At 39.8% G+C, this 21,957-nt stretch overlaps 1 protein-coding gene across 1 annotated transcript; it reads left to right on the forward strand.

The window, feature by feature from the left end:
* The first annotated feature begins 1,072 nt into the window (after window positions 1-1,072).
* EXOSC7 (exosome component 7) lies at window positions 1,073-21,653 on the forward strand. The gene is made up of 8 exons (XM_086468047.1): window positions 1,073-1,170; window positions 2,263-2,364; window positions 3,043-3,137; window positions 7,954-8,119; window positions 12,544-12,614; window positions 17,203-17,326; window positions 18,292-18,447; window positions 21,513-21,653. Exons 1-8 carry the CDS (start codon window positions 1,114-1,116, stop codon window positions 21,615-21,617), a joined length of 876 nt encoding a protein of 291 aa, XP_086324173.1. The 5' UTR covers window positions 1,073-1,113; the 3' UTR covers window positions 21,618-21,653.
* Window positions 21,654-21,957: the final 304 nt, after the last annotated feature.

Consider the following 21,957-nt stretch of genomic DNA (forward strand, 5'->3'; position numbering starts at 1 on the left):
GCCAGCCCGAGGTAAAACGTCCAAAGCATCCCTCACTCTCCAGGTGTGCTCCCACTGCATTGTGCCACCTGCTCAAACAGGCACAGCCAGAAATGCTCTGAACGTGGGGTTGAGCAAGGAGTCTCGGAGCTGGAAACACCCGGATAAACTCCGTCAGCAGGCTGTGCCACCCTTGTAAGCCATGGGTCATTCTCACCAAAGCAAGCATCAGCATGGAGCCAGATAGCAACTTTAAAAACAATTTGAAAGTTATACACAAGAGCCATGCAAAAAAGTGCAAAACTTACAGCATTAATCACTCATTGTTACGCAACTTGAAGGCTGTCAAAAAAACACAAACCCTTAATTGTTGTTTCAATATACAGTATGAGTTTTTAATTAAATTTCCCATTCTACTTTCCCCGGGGTATCTGGCACAGGACCAAGAGCACTGTCCTAACGGGAGTGTTTTGTTTCTCCCCTGCTCCTGCCCCAACCCGCCCCATGCCCTGCACCTCGCTCGGATCCTCCTCCGAGGTAAAAAAAACCCGCGCTTCCTCATTTATCTTGCGGGGTTTATCACTACGCGAGCCCCTCCCGAGCACTGCGCTATCTCCACAGCCTCCTCCGGGCGCTGTCCCTCGGCAAGGGCAGGCGGAGAGCCGGCACCGCCCAGCTGGTTTACCGGGAGCATCAGTCACCCTCTCGGGGGGGACGTTTTTCGGGACGCAGGGTGCTCAGCAGGCACCGCGTCCAGAAGCTGCGCCCAGTCCCCGTGAAGGCCTCCTGCGGGGAGCTTAAGGGCTGCACACCCCACTCTGCCGGCAAGAGGGGGGAGACCGCGATCCCAGCTCCCCTGCCGGTGGACGGATCCCCAGTTATGGCAACCCGAGCGCTTTCCCGCCGCGGACGCGCAGGAGCGGGATAGTGCGCAGGCGCGGGGTCCGCCCCCAGCGCAGGGCCCGCCCACCGCCGGGCGTCACGCGGGGGAGGAGCGGCGCGCTCCTTCCGGCTCCCGCCCTTGCTCCCCGGTCTAGCGGCGGCCGTTGCTAGTAGCGGCGGCGGCGGCGGCGGCGGCGCGCGGGCGCCGGAAGCGAAAGAGCAGCAGCGCGGTGTCATCCGGCGGTGGGAAGCATGGCGTCCGTGGTGCTGAGCGAGGCGGAGAAGCTCTACATCGTTCATGGCGTCCAGGTAGCGGTAGCGGTGGTGGCGGCGGCGGCGGGCGCCCTGTGGGAGGTCTCGCTAGCCCGGGGCGGCGTGGGGGCGACAGCCTCCGCCTTGGCGGGCGGGAGATCATTCGGGCCAGCTTGGCCTAGCCCAGCGGCGCCTGTGGCGGGCGGTAGCGTCGCCCTGTGAGGCATGGGGCAGGGCCCTTCCTCGCTCCGCCGTGCTTGCTCCCGGTGAGCAGGTGTGGGGCGGGAACGAGCTACGGCGTAGGCCGGGGAGGGGGGAAGGAGGGAGGGAGGGAGCTTTGCATTGCCTGGTGTCTGGGGGGGGACTCTCTGGGGTCATAATTACCCAAGCGCACTGAGAACAGAGCATCACAACAGCAAACAGGCTGAAAACAGGGCGTGGGTTTGTTTTTTCATTTCTTGTGCTCCGCTTTCCCTGCCTTCCCTTGCTCTTTATCAAGTCTTTGCCGTTGTATAGAGTTTTAGCCTGTCGCTAAGCTGAGGAACAGTAAGTGGACCAAGGGGGAAGAGTGAACGACCTGTGAAGAGAAATGCCAAACATAAAAGGGCACTACTTTCTACAAAATACTGAAACTGTATTTTACTCTGGATAAAATTACTTTTATGGGGATGAGCTGTATAGTGTCTGAGGGTGCATAATAGCTGTTTTTGAAATACCGATTAAAGCTTTTAGAAGGCTGGTAGGTTAGTTTTGTCTGCTGTTTTGTAATTACATATGTGTAAGTACAGAACTTGAATATCCCAAGAAAGGCCTGTGTCGTGTTAGGTAAAGTACCTTTTAAAGCCAAAACCTTCACACTTTTGCAGTCTGAAGCTTCCTTTTTTGAACTGGAGGGACATAGTGCAGGAAGTTGTGTCTGTCTGCAGAGCTTGTTGCAAGCTCTGGATAAATGAGAGGTAAATGGAAAAGCACAGTTGGTTCTGTTGTACTCAAGTGGAAATTAGTAATCAAACTATGAGCTGTTGCTTTTATATCTCTTTTACTGCTGTGTTTGGCATAGAAAAAGGAAACTTTAAAATGGTAGATTCTTCTTTTTTTTACTTTCATTACTGATTCCCTTACGCATAATATGTTGGTTGTCATACTTAGGAGGACCTTCGTGTAGATGGTCGTGGCTGTGAAGACTACAGATGTGCAGAAGTAGAAACAGATGTTGTATCAAACACAAGTGGATCTGCAAGAGTAAAGCTGGTAGGTAAATTTCTTGGGGATTGTGTACCTTGCTGATGAAATTTCTGCTTTACATGACTCGTTTTAAGATAATCTGAGGCTATTTGTAGATGGGTTTGTGTGTGTGTGTGTAGCACAAACAGAAACTATGGGTTAAAGTAATAGTGACAGGATACATAATTCATTCAGGCTGGCTTAACCTGCTTGAGCTAGATTTACTATGTAGTACCTGGACAGCCTTCAGTCTGAACTAATCTAACATTTAATCTTGAAAACTGAAGTTGCTGTTGGGCCTAATCCTTGGAGAAAATAATTCTGTTCCTTTAGAGTGAAGCAAAACTACTTTTGGCCTGTGTTGACCGTGAAGAAGGTAAATACACTGTGCAGTATTATGAAGTTTCTGCATAAATAGCGGTTCCCAGAACCAAAATGACAGAAGTAGTCACGGATATTAAGGGTGTCTTTTTAACCTAGAGAAAGCTTATATATATGGTAATTATTTGAAGAATCTTCTTAGGCTTAATATTATCCTTCTAAAGGCTGTTTTAAAAAAACTAATATTATTTTAAGTTCAGTCTGGTGGAATGAGCAGTGCAGATAACTGAGAGGTAGAAATGTCATCTTACCGTAGGCATTTAAATTAAATGAGTAGTTCTGTGACTGTAATTCCAGTTGTGCAATATGTTTTTGTTTTAACAGGGGCACACTGATATCTTGGTAGGTGTAAAAGCTGAAATGGGGACACCGAAGTTAGAGAAACCAGATGAAGGTTACCTGGAATTCTTTGTTGACTGGTTGGTATACTGGAAGAGAAGGAAATAGATCTAATATTTGTAATAAATGACTAGTCTGATCTTACCATTCTCCTGAAGTTTACGCCTGCATTCCACTAACCTCCTGTAAGGTTCTGAGTAATAGGAACAAGTTATTTTACTGTTTAGGTAGTGGTGAATATTCAGAAACTTTCTGTTGGTTCTGCAGACCCAAAATAAGCAAAACAATAGCAGTTAAAGAATTAAAACAGGTTGAATAAAACAATCCCAAATTGCATAACATCACTGCAGCTGGAAGAGTGTAATGGTTCGGTTACACGTGCATTTAACATGACTTCATGACTACAGTGTCAGTTGTCTTTTTTATGGTAATAGAATGGAGAAAATCTCTTTCAAAAATTAAGTATTCTAGAAGAAAAGAATTGACTTATACAAACTGTACTTACAGGCTTGCTTACATTGTGAAAGCAGTGGAAAAAGTTTGAAGTGTGTTTTGTACAAATCTGTTTAAAAAAAAAAAAAGAAAAAAAGAAAAATCCTCATTGTAAACATCAGATGCAAAAGTTAATTAGAAAATTTAGCTACCATATTTATCAGTGAATCAGTATTTCATTAACTAAAATGGTATTTGTTTTTAATAATATTCGTGGCTTTTTGCTACAATGGACTGTGTTTTAGCCTTACAGTCTTCATAGTGCTTGAATTATGAAGGAAGCTAGAAGAAAACTGAGAGCTCTTGTTTGCCGCTTGCTCTGACATAGCTGCATAGTGTTATTCCAGACTGTCTGCTCTCTGAAACTACACCATCCGTGTCTTGCAGACTTCCTAAAACTGTTCTTTATGAAATAATGTGTTTTGGGAACCTCTCATAAAAGCCTTGGCACTGTCCTTAGCTTTTTTGCCTATGACCTTTCTTTTTATTTTTATTAAAACCAAAAAAATCTTGCTACTCTGACATTAAACCAGTATACCATTAGTAAAGCTAAGGTATGAGAGCTACTAAGTAAGCGTGTATCTGATAGTCTTTCTGACCTAACTGGCTATATCTGCCTTTGTATCTCTCTCTCACTATGCAGTCTTATCTAAGGCTGCTTCTGTACATTGTGGGGTACTAGTTAGCTGTGGAAATGGACAGTTTGTAGAGGGAAGGGCTCACCTGTGAATTAATGGTTTGTCTATGATGACTGTTCAAAAAATGTCAGTCAGGAAGATGATATGTGCTCAAATGTGCTCGTGCCGTTACAGGGGATCTGAGCTTGACTGCTTTGTAACAGTCATGTATGAAATATCCTGAATAGTACCTGCTTTGTTCTGCTGTTTTCTATATGAAGAAAGGGACATTTCCTTAATAAAACAAGTGGTCTGTGGGGATGTTGCGGTTCTGTGACACTTCTTTTGTATGTAAATCAATGTCAGAAGAACTTCAACTTGTTAGATTAATGTTAGGTTGTATTTTCTAACCATTAATCTCTGCTTTGTAAGAAGATGGGAGGGAGATGTGCAGCAATGTTGTGCAAGATGGATCTTGTCGGTTCTAGAAATAGGTGATCACTTTCCTTGACAACAAAGACCAAAAGCTTACATTTTGGAGAAAGGTAGTCATTGCTCACATGGTCGTGCTGCCAGTGAAAGGTAACCTCTAGCCTCCAGAAAGATCCAAAAGACAACATGTGAAGTGGAGGCAGCTTGTTCTCTGTGAAGGATAGTGAGATGCTGTGAGTACTCTGATGCTTTTCCAGGCTGCCACTGGGTGGTAGTAACTGAGCATAGTTTGAGACACTGCATCTGCTGGTGAAGTTCCTGAAGTTCTACTTGGCTTTTATAGTGTTGAAACTAGTAACAAAAACTCACACTGCAGTGTTTGCCATCTTAGGATGCTTATTTCCTGAAACTTTCATGATTTCTTGTACTGCTGAAAATAAATGTGTTATAGCAAGAGGCAGGAGGGAAACTTAATGAGTGCTGAAAGATTGAAATGCCTTAACTTTTTTTTTTTTAGCATACATCTTTAATGTTGGAAGTATTGTCTGTACTGGGTGGGATTGAGTTCAGTTTTCAGGGAGAAACACTGTCTGTGGCTTGAGTAAAACTGTTTCAAACTCTATAAGCATATGTTTTTTTTGGATGGGAAGTGTGGTGACAGTGGCTGACCAGGCAGCGACCTGAATCAGTAAATCCATATTGGTAGTTTGACTAGACTAAGTCCAAACCCTTGTTAGCCCACTTGTTTGTAGGGTCATGAGCTTGAATATTGTCGTAGTCATATTGACACAATTAGTCAGCATCTGGACCTGAATTCAGGTCTGTATTTCTGGGACTGCCTTGGCAATCCAGATATGTTATCAACATGAAGTCTTCTGGCTGCTTTCTGGAAGAGTGGAATATTAGTGAGGTGGCTAACTTCCTGCTGATTCTAAAACAGTGGATCTGCCTTCTTGTTTTAAATGATTGTATGTTTCTTTTGGTGTGAGAATAGAAATCTGGTATTGGTTGCTTGAAGTAAATACAGCTTTAAGTGAAGAATATCCTCTGTGTAATGAAGCCCTTCTATACCAGGAAAGTAGCTGTAAGCTTTTGTTTAATTAACTGTTTTTTCTCTGTTATGATTATACTGTTATATAATTTATTTCTGTTATAATTATACATAATTACTTACATTGTAGATTATAGTATATTAATGGCTGGAGCAATGGATGGGAGGTATTTAACTACTGTGAGAGAAAGGTTTTGACTGGTAGCAGCAAGGGTTTTGAAATTCAGTAGAGATCTGTGGTAGAAGCATCATTATGCTTTAGGGGGAGTCTTGATTGTCACACAGTGTGACACTGAAATGGTTTTGCAAGTCTTTCAAGTTACATTCTGTTTGGGAGTAGAAATTCTGTGCTCCATCTGGCCACTACTAAGTTCTTTCTGTGCTCCATAAAATAAGATTTTTAGCATTTTCTCTTACTAGTGTGCTAGACAACCCCTTTTCAAATTTTACTTAGTGTAAATTTCTGCAATAGTCTGTGAACGTTAGGTGGCAATATTTACCATATAGTTATAATATGGTACCCTACTAACTTCACTTCTTTATTTCACTTTGATTGCAAGGAACTGAAGTGATAAAATAATGATATTCCAATTGAGTCTTATGTTCTTCCTACTCACTGTCAAAGAAAGTGGCCATTTATGATTCAGAAATATAACATTTGATAACACTTTGTGTTTAGAAATAATAAAGATGTATAGATTGGGACTTGTATAATTCTTTTGAACTTAACATAGGAATCATAATACTTGCATGACCATGCTTTTAACAGAATGGCTTAAACAGAACCATGTAGTTAACTTGCATAAAAGCTACTTCCATGGATAAGTGCTTGTTTAATACCACCTGAAGACCTGACTCAGCATATTTCCAGAATTAAGTTATACTTGGATATGTCCTTTCTTATAAAATTGGTGTCTACTAGTAACACAACTGTGAATAATACTGTGTCCCCCACTTACAGTGCTTATTTGTGGGGCAAATGTAGTCTGGAAGCATAGGTCTGCTTAATTGGCAGTAATTTTTTTATTTTGTTTTTTTAAAGCATGTACAGTGCTGTCTGTTTATAGAAGCAGCAAGTAATGTCTATAAAATCCAGTAGCAATTCCTGGCATTCTGAGTTTTCATCAGTTCTGCAAAAGAACAAGTTGAGAGAATTACTGTGAGGTAATGCTCATAGGTAGGAATAATAATAGGTAATTCTATGTAAGCTTATAGGCTCTGCAGTCTTGTTGTTACAGCTCACTTGATGGTTTAAGTCATACCTAGATGATGTTTGAACAAATCAAAACTACTTCTGTGGAACCACCTCCTTTCCTGTGTTCTGTAATGAGAAACTAATTTGGGAGAGGTCTGACTAATTTATTTAGAAACAAGATCGGCAATGTGTGCCACTGCTTGAGAATGCTCTTGCCCCTTGTAGAAACCAGAGGTTGGGCTCAGAATATTTGTTTGTTGTCTTGCTGTATATGCATCTCTGGACATTTCTGCTCTATTTCGTTGTGACTTGGAGGGGGCGGGGGGTTGTTTGGGATTTTTTGTGTTGTGGTTTGTTGTTGGGTTTTTTTGTGGGCCTGTTTTATTAGGATTTTGTTCTTAGCTGTGTACAAGGCCCCAGCACCCAAGGATTTTCTTGCATGACTGCTCATAAACAAAGTTTGTTTTGTTGGAATCAGGGAAGTGAAGGCCACACGCTTTTGTCGGATGCCTTCTGGAAAAAATGTTCTTTAGCTGCTGCTCTCCGTAAGCTGCAGTTGCTGAAAATAATGAGCTGCTGTCCATAAGTGGCTTGATAGCAGAGAGTACACTCAAGTAAAGAAATTACCAATTAAGGTCAGGCAGTGTCACTTAAAAAAAAAAAAGCGTATTCTACCTGTCTTATTGTCACATCTTTCTCTTCTTAGCCATTCTCTTATCTTATTAATTTAACATTCAGCTCTTAACAGGCCATCTTGTTAGCGGTTCTGAACTTAATACAGATTTCTCTCATTTCTTTATTTTTGAAAGGGTTGAGGTGATAGAAGATGAGAATGCTTAAGAAATAATCCCTGAGAGAATTCATCAACTTCAATATTGTAACTTGGGAACTGAAGATAGTAGTGGAATTTAATTAGTATCAGAGTTTGTAGGGAAATGCAGGTGTATTATCTCAATTTTCTTATTAAAAATGGAAATAATTTCTTTACAGATAGGGTGCTTATTCTTGTACAATAAACCCTTAGATATCTCTAATGCTTTATATTTAAGAAATGTTCTTTGGGTATTGGCTGCTTCAGAAGTGAAAGTATTTTTTCTTTCTTTATCTAGTTCTGCAAATGCTACTCCTGAATTTGAAGGCCGGGGAGGAGAAGAACTTGGCACAGAGATAGCAAATACTCTCTACAGAGTATTTAGCAGCGAGAGCAGTGTAGACTTGAAATCACTTTGTATTAATCCCAGAGAGCACTGCTGGGTTCTCTATGTTGATGTATTGGTAAGTAAGGGAATGAAAACTAAGATTCAAGGAGGTTTTTCAAGGCACGGAGTGACTTAGCATAACCATGTGTATTTTCATATAAAAAAAAGTTCTCATAATGTGATATAATGCTTCACAGCATGGATGGTCATTTTCTTGTGAATCTGCCTATAATAGTTAATCACTACTTCCAGCTTGCTCTTTTTCTACTCTTCTTGGTGCTGCTGTTCTGCTGCAGAGCTAATAATACACTGCATACTCCAAATCTGTCTCAGATAAAAATTGGTGATCTTACACTGACAAGGAAATTGCCGCTAAAGAAGTCTAAACTTTTTCCCAAGCTAGATATAACAGCGAATGTATCGCTCTAATGAATTTAAGTTAACATGTGTGTATATTAGCCCTAACATAACTGTCCATCCTGTCTACCTCTTTGCACTGTTATCAGTACTGATTCAGTGAAGTAAAATAGAAACTTTTCTGGCAAAAGCTACGTTTGGCCTAGGCACTTTTTGGTGAAAGTTGTATACATATATTGAATGTAGAAGAGAAACTGAATATTTGTTCCCATCAAAAAATGGAAACTGAATTTCGTGCATATAAATCTTGTGCATGCAGCAGCTCAATTTCCAAACCATGCTGTGTTTAAAGCATTCTGTCATCAGTATTTAATAGACATCTGCAAGTCAGATACTCTTGAGCATTATTTCCAGTTCTTATTGGTACAAAGTTGAGTTTTTATTTGTCAAATTTGTAACTGAAAGTATGTTGAGGGATCTTACTCACAGGAATCCATTAATGTCTATGAAATGATTTGCAAAATGTTAAGCTGTATTGACAAAAAAAATTAAATACCAGGCTTTCATTAAACAAAACAGGAGCATTTAGACTAAGACCTAAATAAATGTGAAAATTAGCTATTTAAAAAGCAGTAGCATTAGCCTAATTATAGTAGATATGGTACATACTGTGACTTAGTCTGCATACAGAATGATAAAATTTGTGCCACTGCTGAGTGCTTTAACAGTCCTAGTCACCGACTTATTGGAGCTTGGCATGGTTTAATAGAGGATGAAGTGTTAGTTCTGAGAAATCACACTGGGGTCTTTAGTTACTAGGTAATTACAAGCAGAGGTACAGAATATTAAATGCTGTGCTTATTTAAGCAATGTACTGCTTAACATTGCATAAACACTGCACAAACAAAGACTTTCATAAAGCTGACTGCTGCAGAAGTAGTTCTGTGTAACTTTTGTATGAGGTATAACTGGTCATTATTTGATTCTTCCTGGACAAATTTGTTGATTATCCACAGCTAGAGAGGAAAACAGCCTTGTCATTTTTATGCTACTAGTTGCATCTGAATTACGAACATCAAGACCTATGTTATATGATGAATTTTACAATTAACTTTGTTTACAGTGCAAATAAAGAATCTGTTGTAGGTTCATAATTAAGACTCTAAACTTAATGAGTCCTTTTAATGTCATATTCTGCACAGATTTTGTGTATGAGCCATTGAAGAGCTGCTGGTTTGAGTTAAAAAAGATACTGTTAGCGTTTGTCTCTTACTCTGTCATATCCTGTCCTGTTTCCCCTTTTTTTTTCCACTCCATACCTCTATATTTTCACATTTTTAAGGTATTTGTACTACTTCCTTTTGTAAATAGAAGACATGTATATCACATGTGATAGTTTATACTTGCTGTATAGGTGCTTCATACCTGCAGATTCTCCTGAAGCTGCTCTTGCTGAATCATTCCTATAGAATTCTATTTTAATAATACATGGTGGAAGTATGACACCTGTGCTAATACAAGTCATAATATTGATCATTTGAAGGAGGCAGATTCTAAATATAATAGCAATGCTTATTCAGAGTCCTTTGGATGGTGTTTTCCTTCAGAATTCCTCGAAATTGTTCACATTGGTGTTTGTGTTGCATAGTGAAGTTGAAGAGAAAATAAACCTTAAATCTGTTGTAAGCCTGAAAGTACTGGTACCTGGAAGTACTGTGGTCAGGTGGGAAGGTGCTTGTTTTCAGGTCTCACATTCTGGAAGACAAAAACCTAGAACGAATGTTATGAATCTGGAGATACTCCATTGCCTCATAAGTTAGCCATGCACACTTTGGTTGAAGCATCTGTGTTCAGCTCCTATCTGTAAACAAAATTTGAGATATGCAAGCTCAAAAGAAAATAGTGTAGTTTGAAGAGTCATGCAGTTTATTGATTAAAAACATCTCTCAAATAGTTTCTAGTGGTCAGTGTACTTTGACTGTGCACAATTATAGCACCGCCCGACTGGAAAGAAAATGACTTCATCTATACACACCACAAAGATGCAGACCTATGGACGCATACAGATATGTGTCAAAGGTCAAGAATATACACCTTGACCTTTCAAAATACATACATTCTTTCTTAATAATAGAAGGCGTTCCACTTCCAAAGAGTAGCTCATGAATGTGGAGATACACAGTACTGCAAAACTATAAGCCTGTTCTAACCCTGTTTGTGTTTCCCTCAATTTCTTTCCCCTTCTAAGTCATTGATGTCAGAAATAAACTTGTAGGCATTTTTGAGGGTGTTTTTTGATACATGTTTAGCCTTCTCCAAGTAATTTGCCCCAGCAATCTCCTGCGCTGAGCAAGGAAAATCAAAGCTTGCAATCTCTTTTCACTCCCTACCCAATCACAGTACATTGTGTGTTGGGGGGAGCCATTAGGTTCTGTTGAAATTTTGGCAATTCACTACTGAACATCCCTCAGAGGATTTCCTCATCTTTTCTATTCCCTCCCAGTTTGGAAAGAAAAGGTTAGAAGTCTGTCCTTTTGGAGGAAAAACTTCTTTGAATAAGGCAAGGTAGGCCCCAATAACATTTTCATTTGCCTATCGGTGAATTAAAATCAGCCCTTTCTAAAGATTCCTTTGCTTCCCACAGCTTGCAGTTGTGCAGACTTTCTTAGTCCTTAAAAATAATAAAAAAATCTGGAGGGGATCTCAGTACAAGATGCTTCAGCTGAGAGGAGAAGGTTAATTTCTTTTTTGAGGAATTGTTGTACTATGCTTGATAAAGGCTGCGTTCCTAGCCTGTAGGCACCACTGTAATACAGATAAGGCTTTAGAATAGCAGCCTGAATGTGAGCCTAGCAACAGTACAGGCACATCCCATTATTGTGTTTTAATAACAAAGGTATTGTGGGGCTTATTGTGTTATCCAGTAAAATCCAATAATGACTGCAAGTGGCAAGTTAACCTCTCTGTGTCCAGCAGCTGTTTGCAAAGAAATAATCTGATCACCTTTGTATTTAGCTTTCTATCCCAACTTTTTGTCACTCTTTTTACACAGTTCAGTCTATCTTCATAAAAATAAACTGTCTTTCCAGAATATGTGATCTATGATTTGCTCCCAATGCGGGAGTTTATCTCACTTTTAAATAGATTTTGAAGAACAGTCAATGCAATCAGTGTTGCAAAACTTGTTTTGCTCTCATCATACAGCATAGATTGATGTAATGGAGAAGCATCCATATGTTCTCGCTGAGGTGGTTTCAAGTGCTTGCTGAGGGTGTGTGTGTTCGTAGAACAGTGCTGGCAGCTGAGAGTAGAGCTTGTCAGAGAACTAACACTAGACTGTGGCCAAATACATCTTTGAGTTGTCTGTCAGGCTATAAAAGGTATTAGTTGGTTATGGGAGACCTGCCTGTTTATCTAGTGTGCTGGTTCTTATCTTTGACTGTTCTTCTGATCTTCATGGGAAGAAGCTAAGCTAGACTCATTCTGCACGCTTTAATTCTGATGGTAGTGTTATCAACAAATAGACTTCCACATCAGGATTTCCTTAGGTCTTTTTCAGCTACAAAACAAACCTGCTGCCAACTCCTTTTCCATGGAGAATGAATCATGATGTGCCTTCATAACTGTACCTTCTATAACTAGCTTTTCGTACCATGTTCTGGGTGACAATTTGCGTTGCTTCTTTGAAAACAGTTCTACCAATTGGGTTTGAGCAGCTGATGCTCAAAAAAGACTCCTCTTTGAAATAAAGTATGGAAATGGATTGGCTTGATTTAACATTAAAGAATGAATGTGGTGAGTTTATAAAAAGTATTCTGGTCATAGTCTAGTTCAGAGCCTTAGCACAAGAAGAGTAAGAACAGCGGTGGTTTAATTTCAGCTTCTATTATTAAATTTTATCATTAATTTTATTATGAAGTACGTCGACTCTTCTATTTTGCATGTATAATACAGTTAGCTGAAATCTTTATTTCCTATCTGTTTCCTTTCATAGATGGGCTTTAAAGACAAATTTGTTTTTAAAAACCTGTTCTGGTTCTTAATTTTGTGCCTTTTTAAATAGGTTTAAGTAAAATTAAGACTTGATTTAAATGCCGTAGCCTGATTTTCTGTTAAAGAGATTCTGTTTTTTTTCCTCCCCAGTTACTGGAATGTGGTGGGAACCTCTTTGATGCAATTTCTATTGCAGTGAAGGCAGCTCTCTTTAACACAAGGTAAAGCACAGATCTCATTTCATGTGAGTGGACTTGGCATGGGAAGTGGAAGGGCAGTACTCTCTGTGAGCTAAGCGTTTTTAATGCTTACTTATTTAAATGAGAAATACCCAAGGCAACTTGCATTCAGATACAAGGCAGTCTATTTGCATGCAAGTAATATGAACTAACGTTACTTTAATTCAGTTTATAATAATCAAGTGTCAGATCGCATCATATGCACAATCAGGCTCACAGTATAATTTTTGTTGTGTAGCCAGATCCAGAAAAAATTGTCTTGACCTTACAGTTTTGTTGCGAGTAGTTGGAGGCCTTTGTGTTGATAGCTTGTGGGTTTAGACTAAGAAGTATTTACTGATATGTGATGCTCCCAAATAAGAAGCTTTCTGTTAATGAGACTACTGATTTGTAACTACCCCGATTTCCCACTTCTGATGTTCTTATTACCTGTTAGTCTAGAGTTCTTTTTAAAACGTAAGAGGGAAAAACAGTGGTGAAAGGTTGTGGGGAGGGGGAAATGATGTGTCTTTAAAAGAATTTCTGCACAGGCATTTTAATTCAACGAATGGAAGAACAAAAGCTAGTAGAATGAATGATGCAAGTGCTCTGTGTGTGTTTTAATAACATTCAATAATATTTTTTTCTAACTTTCTAACTTCTTTATCTATAGGTGACAAGAAATACAGAGTTTTGTAGCACCCTTGAGAAACAGACTAGTGAATAGCTTTGCTAAAAAACTTACATAGCAAAAGTAGCTGGAAGAGGTGCAAAAGTTAGACTCTTACAGGCATAAATGTTTTAATATTGGATCTCAAATTGTTCTTTAGCTGTAAACTAGAGATCTGCTAAAGTCACTGGTGTAGTTCTGGCTTATTCATTAGGGAATGAGCAAACAGTACTAGAGCTGGAAAAGCATGTGCAAGAAGAAGAGGAAAATGTGCTTTTGAAGACAGGCAGTATATCAGGTTATAAACACTTTAAAAGGGGATAAGGGGAGAATCTGTCTGAGACTACAACTTTTATATATTACTGAGAAATTTCCCATGTCAATCAAGTTCTCTACACTAACTTCTAACAGTAGATTGTTTTTGTAGCATTAAGAAATACTGTCACAAACGTAGTGGCTAACAAAAAGAGTTGACAGTACACTAAAGGAAAGAAATGCCAATGTCTGTGTGTGTGAGCTGACAGGATGCAAAAATTGTATAGTTAAAACTGTTGTTCCCATGTGAGTTGTTTTGTAGATCCAAGGCATTTACAAGATAACTAGGTCTTTTTTTCTTATTTCAACTAGAATCTTAGTTTTGAATAAAGATAAGATGATATAAAAAGTAATTTAAATAAATAAAAGAAAATCTGTTGCTTTGGGTCCATGGGCAACATGGAGGGTGTAATTGTTTTAATGATTCTGCTTTATTTTTATTTTTCTGACAACTGTATCCTTCATGTAATCTTGAATCTGTGTGCAAGCATCCACAGTCTTGTGGAAGTCAGATATCCAATCCAAATGTGGGACAGTATGCCATAATGCAAAGCCTGTTGATTTTTTACCTGTGGAAAACCTTGTCTATTGGTTTGAGCAGGGAATGATAATATGTCTCGTCTCATAGAAAGTCAAGAGGTGAAATTCAGAGTGAAAACTTATTGTCCTCCTTCACTATTCCTCTCCCTTTCCCTTGGTACCTACTAAGTTTTGTTTGGGTCAACACAAGGTTGTTTAGAGTAGCTGCCCACTTTCCATAAAATACTACTGTCCAAGCAAGAACAGATGTCAGTTTGAAGATTGCTTCAGATTAAGCGTTCTGAACTTCGCTTGACGTATGTGTCCATCTTTGAGTCTTACTTGTCTTTCATAATCCATTTACAACCAGGTTTTTATTATAAGTGTTTCCAGATCTTCATGAGCCTTGACTGCAGCCTTGGAACCAAGAGCAGGGAGCTCAAGCTGACTTTTTTCTTTGGAGCTACAAATTTTTAGATATTCAGATAGGCATTTGAAAACCTCAGCTTCATCCTTAAGATCTTGCTCTAACCTTTTTTATAATAGCTATGGACACATGTTTCTTTAGGGCTAAGTAAATAGAAAATTGTAACTTAAGGAGTTTTGTGCGAGAATTATGGGATTTAAATCCTTTGTATGTCTGACCTGACTCACCATATCCCTTTCAGGTGTGGAACAATGATAATATGACTGTTTTAGGGGGGACGTTTACTCCTTGAAGTTTTGTATTGTTCATTGTGTTCTAAAAACTATATCGAGATCATGTGCAAAAGATGGCAGATATCAAACTTTCTTCTGAACTGTGTCTCTAAGGTGCTTAAGGCTCGATCTATCCACATGGAAGCATATGTTGCAAAATGTGCAAGTGGTTACTGTGTCAGGACTTAGGCACATTCCACACGATCAAGTTTAATGCTACTTGCAACCAAGGCAACAGAAACTAGGCAAGTTACAAAAGCCACAGAGTTTATAATACAATAGCCTTGCAGATGTGGTTTTTTTGATGGGCAGCATGGTAGAGGCAGATCTGATGCCTGCTTGCAAGGGTGGAACTGGTTTTGCCATTGTGAAATCTGTGTCTGCAGCACATAGAAGAGAGAGAGCATTGTTTGTTATGTGACTAAGTCCTGCTGTACAGATTTCTGCCCTGATTAGCTGCAGAAATCATAATAGAAAAATAAAAGTTGCAAAATAAACATGTACAGCTAGTTCTTAAGATAAATCTTCACAAGCTGGGAGAGGAAATCTCCAGTTTTCTGGAAACACTTTGTGCTACACTCTCTTTGCCTAGTTTTTGTGTGTATATACCCCCTTTTTATGCAACTGTGATCCTTGTGTCTGATTAACTGTCTTTTTGCCTCTGCATTAGTTCTAACTTGTACCTCTCTCATCTGTTCTCGGCCTAAACAGCTCCTTGCAGGCATTTTTCAGGTGTTAATTCTGGCAACTTTTTCTTGCAGACCAAACCTTGCTCTGATTTCATAGCTGTTTCAGGATGGAGTTAAAAATTGCTTAATGTCACAGATTTTCTTGAAATCCTCCTTCTTTTTTTAAACAATGCTCTGGCATATACAGTTCTTGTCTAGGCTGTTGTCCAACGTCATCCATTGTCCTCTGTAGCTTGAGTGTTATTCACCTTGTGACTCTATTCTGTCAGTTTCCAATGGAATATTTTTAACTTGAAAATAGGCTTTGATGCATGAGTTGCAAATCATTTTGAGTTTCATTTCAGGAAAAAGTGTGCATCACAGTTGTTCTGCTTACTGAAAGTTTTTGGTTTAGGTTGTTAGCTCAGGTCAGTGTTCTTGGGAGGAATTTGTTGTCCCTGAAGCAGAGTTAGCTGTTCTGAAGTACTCACCCCTAGGACTCTTAGCCACAAATAACTAAAATACTCTTCCAGGGAACAGCAAAAATCACTTTGCATTGGTGGGGGAAATGTTCACTAAATAGTCCCTGTCTTTAATAGAGATTTGATACAGAATGTGTAAAAGAGTAAACTCCGGAGTCTAGTTATAAAACACAACACTACTGTCAAAGTACTAGTATAAAACCAGGTTGTGGTTACATTCCACATGGTTACTGAAGTTAGCTTTCTAGGGACATCTTGAAATATTTTATGTTTTCAAGTGCAAATGTATAGAAGTGCGAGTAGTATGGCTAAGCTGTCTGTGTTACTGGCCAGTAAAGCAAAGTCTCTCAGTCAGTACTCCATCCTGGTGAGCACTTGGATAAATGAGGGTATGCTGACATTCTTGGCAGCTTGATATACCATCTTCTACTAAATTGTTTGAAATTACTTTATTCATTATGCTAAGAAAACTGCATTAAATCATCCTGTAAAACTCCCATTAAATGGCTATCAAATACAATATATGTGCTGCTGATAAGGAGTCTGTCGAGCTCATTTGTGAGAGAGCTCGTCACTCGCAATTCAGAAGAAAGCATTTCTTGGATTTCTGCCTGGGTTTTTATCCCTGGTCGTTGCTTTTGTGTATCTGTCCTTAGAACAGTAGAGTCTTCTGGCTTCTTAAAGAATGAGATTGTTTGCCAATCTTCCCATCTTGCTAAAGACAAAGGATTTTACTGATGTCATCTTTTCCCTTTAGCCCAAGTCTTCTTAGTGTCATTCTTTCCTGAACAGCTTTATTCCTTGTATTTGCTACTGATGTCACAGCTTTGTCAAGCAATGCAATTGCTGTAATTCTGACAACTTTACTGTTTGCAAGGTTGAAAGGATTCAGTCTTGGTAATTTCTCTCCTGTACATCTAGACAGATGTACAAAGAATTGTTCAGAACCGATTTGTGCAAATTCCTAAAGAATCTCTCCCCATATATTCATGTAAAAAATGGTTCAAATTCTAAGAGTTTGAATAGTGTGAATATGATTATCTTATCCTAAATATCTTCCCACTTACAATGTTTTCTTCCTACTCTCAATGAGGTGTTAATACTTTGATAACATTCTGGATTTTTTTCTAAACATTTAGCCTCACTTAGAAGAAAGGGCAATTCTTGAAGTTGAGACAGTGTGCCAACTGTATTTGTTATCTGTTCTTGCAATGATTTAGCACATTTTATTTCCACAGAATACCCAAAGTGCGTGTTCTGGAGGATGAAGAAGGCTCTAAAGAGATTGAGCTGTCTGATGACCCTTATGATTGTATTCGACTTAATGTGGATGATGTACCCTGCATCGTCACACTAAGCAAAGTAAGCCTGACAAATTTCTGACCTTCTACCTGGAGACTTCAGTTTCTATTAACTTCACCTGCTGTTTATTTTTTCCCTAGAGAGAAAACTATTGTTACAGAAATTGTCACTGTCCACTATGTATTTCTTCATCTTTGGCCTCCTAATTAAGAACTTTTACTAAATAAGGGTTTGTTTTTTCACCTCTGACTTGCAGGTTTCAAACTGATGCATTCTTAAAATGCATCTTCTTGCATGCAGAAGAGTTGTTTGTTGTTTTTCATCTACTCCTTGCTCAACATCCAGAGCGGCAGATCTGTCAGTATGTTAAAACAAATGGTCATTGTTGTGAGGCGCAGAGGTTGTGTGATCTCCCTGGAGTTGCATGACAAGTATTTGTTGCTGGGGACAGAACTCCCATTTTCATGGGTGCAATACTGTCCTTTCCTTTCAAACAGGTTTTGGTTTTTGTTTTCCATGTGTAGCACACAGCTAACACAGTTGATTTGCTGGATGCTGCATTGTCCATTGCAAGAGTTAGTGATTTGCTTACTTACCCGAAAGTTTGTCTGACATTTCCTCTGAGCAAGTTGCATAAATAGTCGAAGTGCCGTCACTGAAGGGTGGGCTCACCTGAGTCTCAGGATGTGTAATTTTCACCTAGAGGGGGAGGGATGTTCATGCTTTGAGTTGAGGGGTAAAGGGGAATATGGAGTTTCATATGGATGAAAGGATGGTCAGAGAGGATAATAGTATGAAATAGTGACATGCTTGTCTCGCCTCTGTTATGTGTGTACACACAGTCTGGGCTCAGAGGCTGTTTAAATACTGTGCTGTCAAGTCAGTCTCTGACTACTACCAAAGGCCACGTGATATTAGGATGGGAGGCTGTAGATAGCTAACAGAGCTACCACTCACAGTTTTATTACTTAATAAAGAGCTTAGACAACTGCAAACTAATATGTCATTTTGTCACTAACTTACAGATTGGATATAGGCATGTAGTGGATGCTACCCTTCAGGAAGAAGCCTGCTCTTTGGCCAGCCTGCTTATTTCTGTGACCAGTAAAGGTGCCCTCACTTCTATGAAGAAAGTGGGAAAAGGTAGCCTGGATCCTGAGAGTATTTTTGAAATGATGGAGGTAAGGAATTTTGAGCAGTTACTGTCTTGGATTATACTGGATGAACTGGAACTTGGGTATATGAAAAGCTGCAGTAAGGACTTTAAGAGCAGAGATCTTGGTGCTTTTATCAGATGCACAAAGGACTTGCTGAAGGTCACAGACAGTTCCTTTGAAATACAGTGTGATACGAATGGATGTTATATAAAACTTTTAGATGCCTGAAATGTATGCTACTCACATTTGTTTCAGTCAAGTACTTCGCAGTAGTAAGACTGTAAAGCTTAAGTTGATAAACTTTGAGAGTGTTTTTAAAAAACATGTTCCCTCTCATTGTTTCCCTAAAAGACTGGACTAACATAGTAAAGTCCCTACAGAAGTAGAGATGGTACTTAAAGGTGTTCTCTTCTAGCACAACTAATTTGTTTTGTGATAAGTTTACCATTCTTATCTTACTATTGTTTACCTTTGCTCCTTTATTTGGTTTCTGATCTGCCCCTACTCCATGAAAATACTAATACCTGGATGTTGTTCACATCCACATAAATACTCCATTTTAAACCTTTCTTCAGGCTCTTCTTAAATCTGTCCTCCAGTATAAATTCTTGTGCCTGGGTTTGGCCTTGAGCATAAGACAGAAATGGATTTTGAACTTGGAGTCAGAATGAAAATAAAATACTTCAAACTGGCTCTGTTTTCTAGAGATCCAGAGCTAATTTCAGTGTGGCTGTAGTACAGAACGCAGACATTGGAGCCGAGTTTGAAAACAGTTGGTCTCAAGTGGAAATCACATGCTGAGTATATATGGTACTTCACTGTTTCATGATGTCAATCCAGATTGCTAATCTTGGTGGTACCAGGGGGCTATTTATTTGCATTCAGAGATGTCATGTACCCCCCTTATCTGAGTAGAGGGGTGTTATCACTAATCTGGCATCTTAAAGAAACTAAACTTCCTATGGACATCTGATGTGTCTCCCTCGATGGACTTTGAGTCCAATTCTAACTAAATGTCATAAAAGACTTGAAGTTTTGGGTCTAGGGCTGTTACAAAGAGATGGGTGCTGAAGTCAGATACAGGTTCATGGTACAAGCTGGCCTCCATGTAAATTATTTGCATAAAGCTTTGGTTGGAGCCTCTATTCTGATCATGGATTTTGCTCTACATTGGGCCCTAAATAGGAGATGAACTTCTGCATTCCATTGTATAGCTGCCCCCAAAGGCTGTGCTTGGGATTAGTGTTTAGATGAGCATTACATAATCAGAGATGCATATGGAAGGTAACCACGGGAAATCATCAAACCACCCTACTCTGCTTAAGAGCTTTAGTGAACTTGTCCTTCCTTGTTGGTGCAAGGAGTTAAAAGCTTAAGCTGATCACCCAGTGAGTTGTGCTGTCTCTCGCTTGCTTTGGAAAAAGTCTTCCCTCCCGAGTGGTGAGTAGTTTGAAGGAGTGAGGGATAAAGCTGATCAGAAGAAACCAAGATGTTTTCTGGGAGGTCAGAAGTTTTCTGTTTGGCACTGCCTCAAACTCAGCAGCCTGATTAGGATACCAAGAAAAACAAAAAGGCCTGGGAATGTCTGCTGGAGGAGCTGCAAAACCCTTGCTTGACACCTCCATTCCCTAATAATTTGGCTGCAGGTCAGAGAGTGTTCAGCTTTCCCTGCCTGGTAGAGAACAGGCGTTCTGGGACATATGTCTTAGGAAGGCAGCTTCATAGGAAAGTTTTGGGTAGCTGCCAGCATTAGGCTTTTTTTACTGAGTTTGTGATCCAATCCGTAAGAGAGGCAAGCCAGGGGTAAGATGGCAACAGCGTTGTGTCAATACCAAAGCTCTGTGCAGTTCCCATTCACTTTGACCTAGTGTGAGTGATGTTGTCCTATATTGGAGAAAAACGTGCAAAGTATGTCACCCCCCGGGACTCCAGACTGTTGCTGTGACCTTTGTCCCAGTGCAGAGCTGTAGCAATTCTCATGTGTGCCCCCTTTATTTAGCATGACTCGTGGTGTCTAGGATTGACAGGTACCCTACTGCATCAAAGCTCTTCCCACATTTCCTTTGGTACTATGGGCCATATTCTGTCACCTGGTTCTTTGCATAGAAAGGTACCTTATTTCAAGGTTTGTGCACCCTCGGTGTGGGCACTTATGAACAGATGAAAGAGAGCTTTGTGATCAGCTGTATGGGAGGCATAGGCTTCGTTGCATAGATCAGGAGCTAGTAAACTCAGTTTAATATCATGTCTTTGGCTCTTTAGGGACAGGTAGGCTCTTTTCATCTCTGTATGGAGTCAGTATTTCAGGTCATTTAGAGAAACCCTGGGAAAGCTCTAATAGGCACCACTGCCTTAAGATCTTTATTTCAGCATTGCCCAATGTTCCCCTGTCCTGTACCTTATACAGTATAGTATGATTGTGCATATGGGAAGAGTAGAGGCTCGTATCGGAGCCAGTTCTGGTGGTTTTCCACTGCTGGAGTCTATTTCTGTAAGGACAACCTTCTGTTAACTCTCTTAAGGTCCTTGGACAGTACAGAATTGCACATCATCATGGAGGATCTGCCCACAGACTGATTTGGTGGTGCAGCAAGTGTGCATTTTGGGCTTCTCTGGCCACATGACAGGGTGTTGAGCTGGTCTAAATTCACTCTGCTGATTCTGAGTACATTCAGAAGAGTTTTCTGAACTTTCTGTTAGTAGGTTGCTTTGCTAGTCAGGTATCTCTTGTCCTCTGGCAGCCAGCATATTGCTTCACATTGCATGTGCTGGCTAATTTGAATGTGTGCTTGCGCCTGATGCAAATTTAATTTGTGTTCCTGGGTGATCCATCAGTGCACAGATCTGATATTAATGGTCATGGAATGCTTCTCTGCCTTTATGTGTACATTTTTCCAAAACTTAATCGAATTAAAACAAAACTTCCACCACCATTATTTTTCTTAATTAAAAGCATATTTTTATTTTACCCGTTGGTGTATATGAATCATTAAAGGGAAAATATATGTCAAAAGGAAGTGTTCCGTGAGAGTTGTCTTCCTGCTAATGTGCACATGTCTCAGATTTGTTTTGCTTTCTTTGCATTGCAGACGGGCAAAAGAGTAGGCAAGTCACTGCACATAGCCCTTCAGAAGATTTTGGATGAAGAGGAGAGTTTGGGGACCTCACGACAGAAAGTTGGATTTCTAGGATGAGTTTTTTAATAAATATTCAAAACTGGTTTTAATTGATTGTGCAGTCTTGTCAGTTTGTATATAGAAAAACAGTATTTTTTGTTCCAGTACCTTTATCCTTCTGGCTAAGAGGCTTTTTAAAAGTTATTAAGCATACAGAGAGCTACAGTTAAATGCAACTAAGCAAATTTGAGATGCTTTCCATATGGGAAACTGTCCGCACCTAGGAAGCACACCAGAAGCAATTGATGCGATAGCCTGGGAAGTTATGGGATTGTTTTCAAGAGTGACTGGTGTAGGTTCCAGTTAATTCTGATTGCACGTGTTCCTCTTCTGCAGACCAGCTGCTGTGTTCTAGACC

This window comes from Leptosomus discolor, chromosome 7, assembly GCF_034619465.1.
Source record: "Leptosomus discolor isolate bLepDis1 chromosome 7, bLepDis1.hap2, whole genome shotgun sequence".
Lineage (NCBI taxonomy): Eukaryota > Metazoa > Chordata > Aves > Leptosomiformes > Leptosomidae > Leptosomus > Leptosomus discolor.

Excerpts from the sequence above, each read along its gene's own strand:
- EXOSC7 (XM_086468047.1), top strand. The coding sequence starts at position 1,114 with ATGGCGTCCGTGGTGCTGAGCGAGGCGGAGAAGCTCTACATCGTTCAT. Across the intron at positions 8,120-12,543 it reads TTCTCTATGTTGATGTATTG|TTACTGGAATGTGGTGGGAA; the intron begins GTAAGTAAGGGA and ends TTTCCTCCCCAG. Across the intron at positions 18,448-21,512 it reads GTATTTTTGAAATGATGGAG|ACGGGCAAAAGAGTAGGCAA; the intron begins GTAAGGAATTTT and ends TTTGCATTGCAG.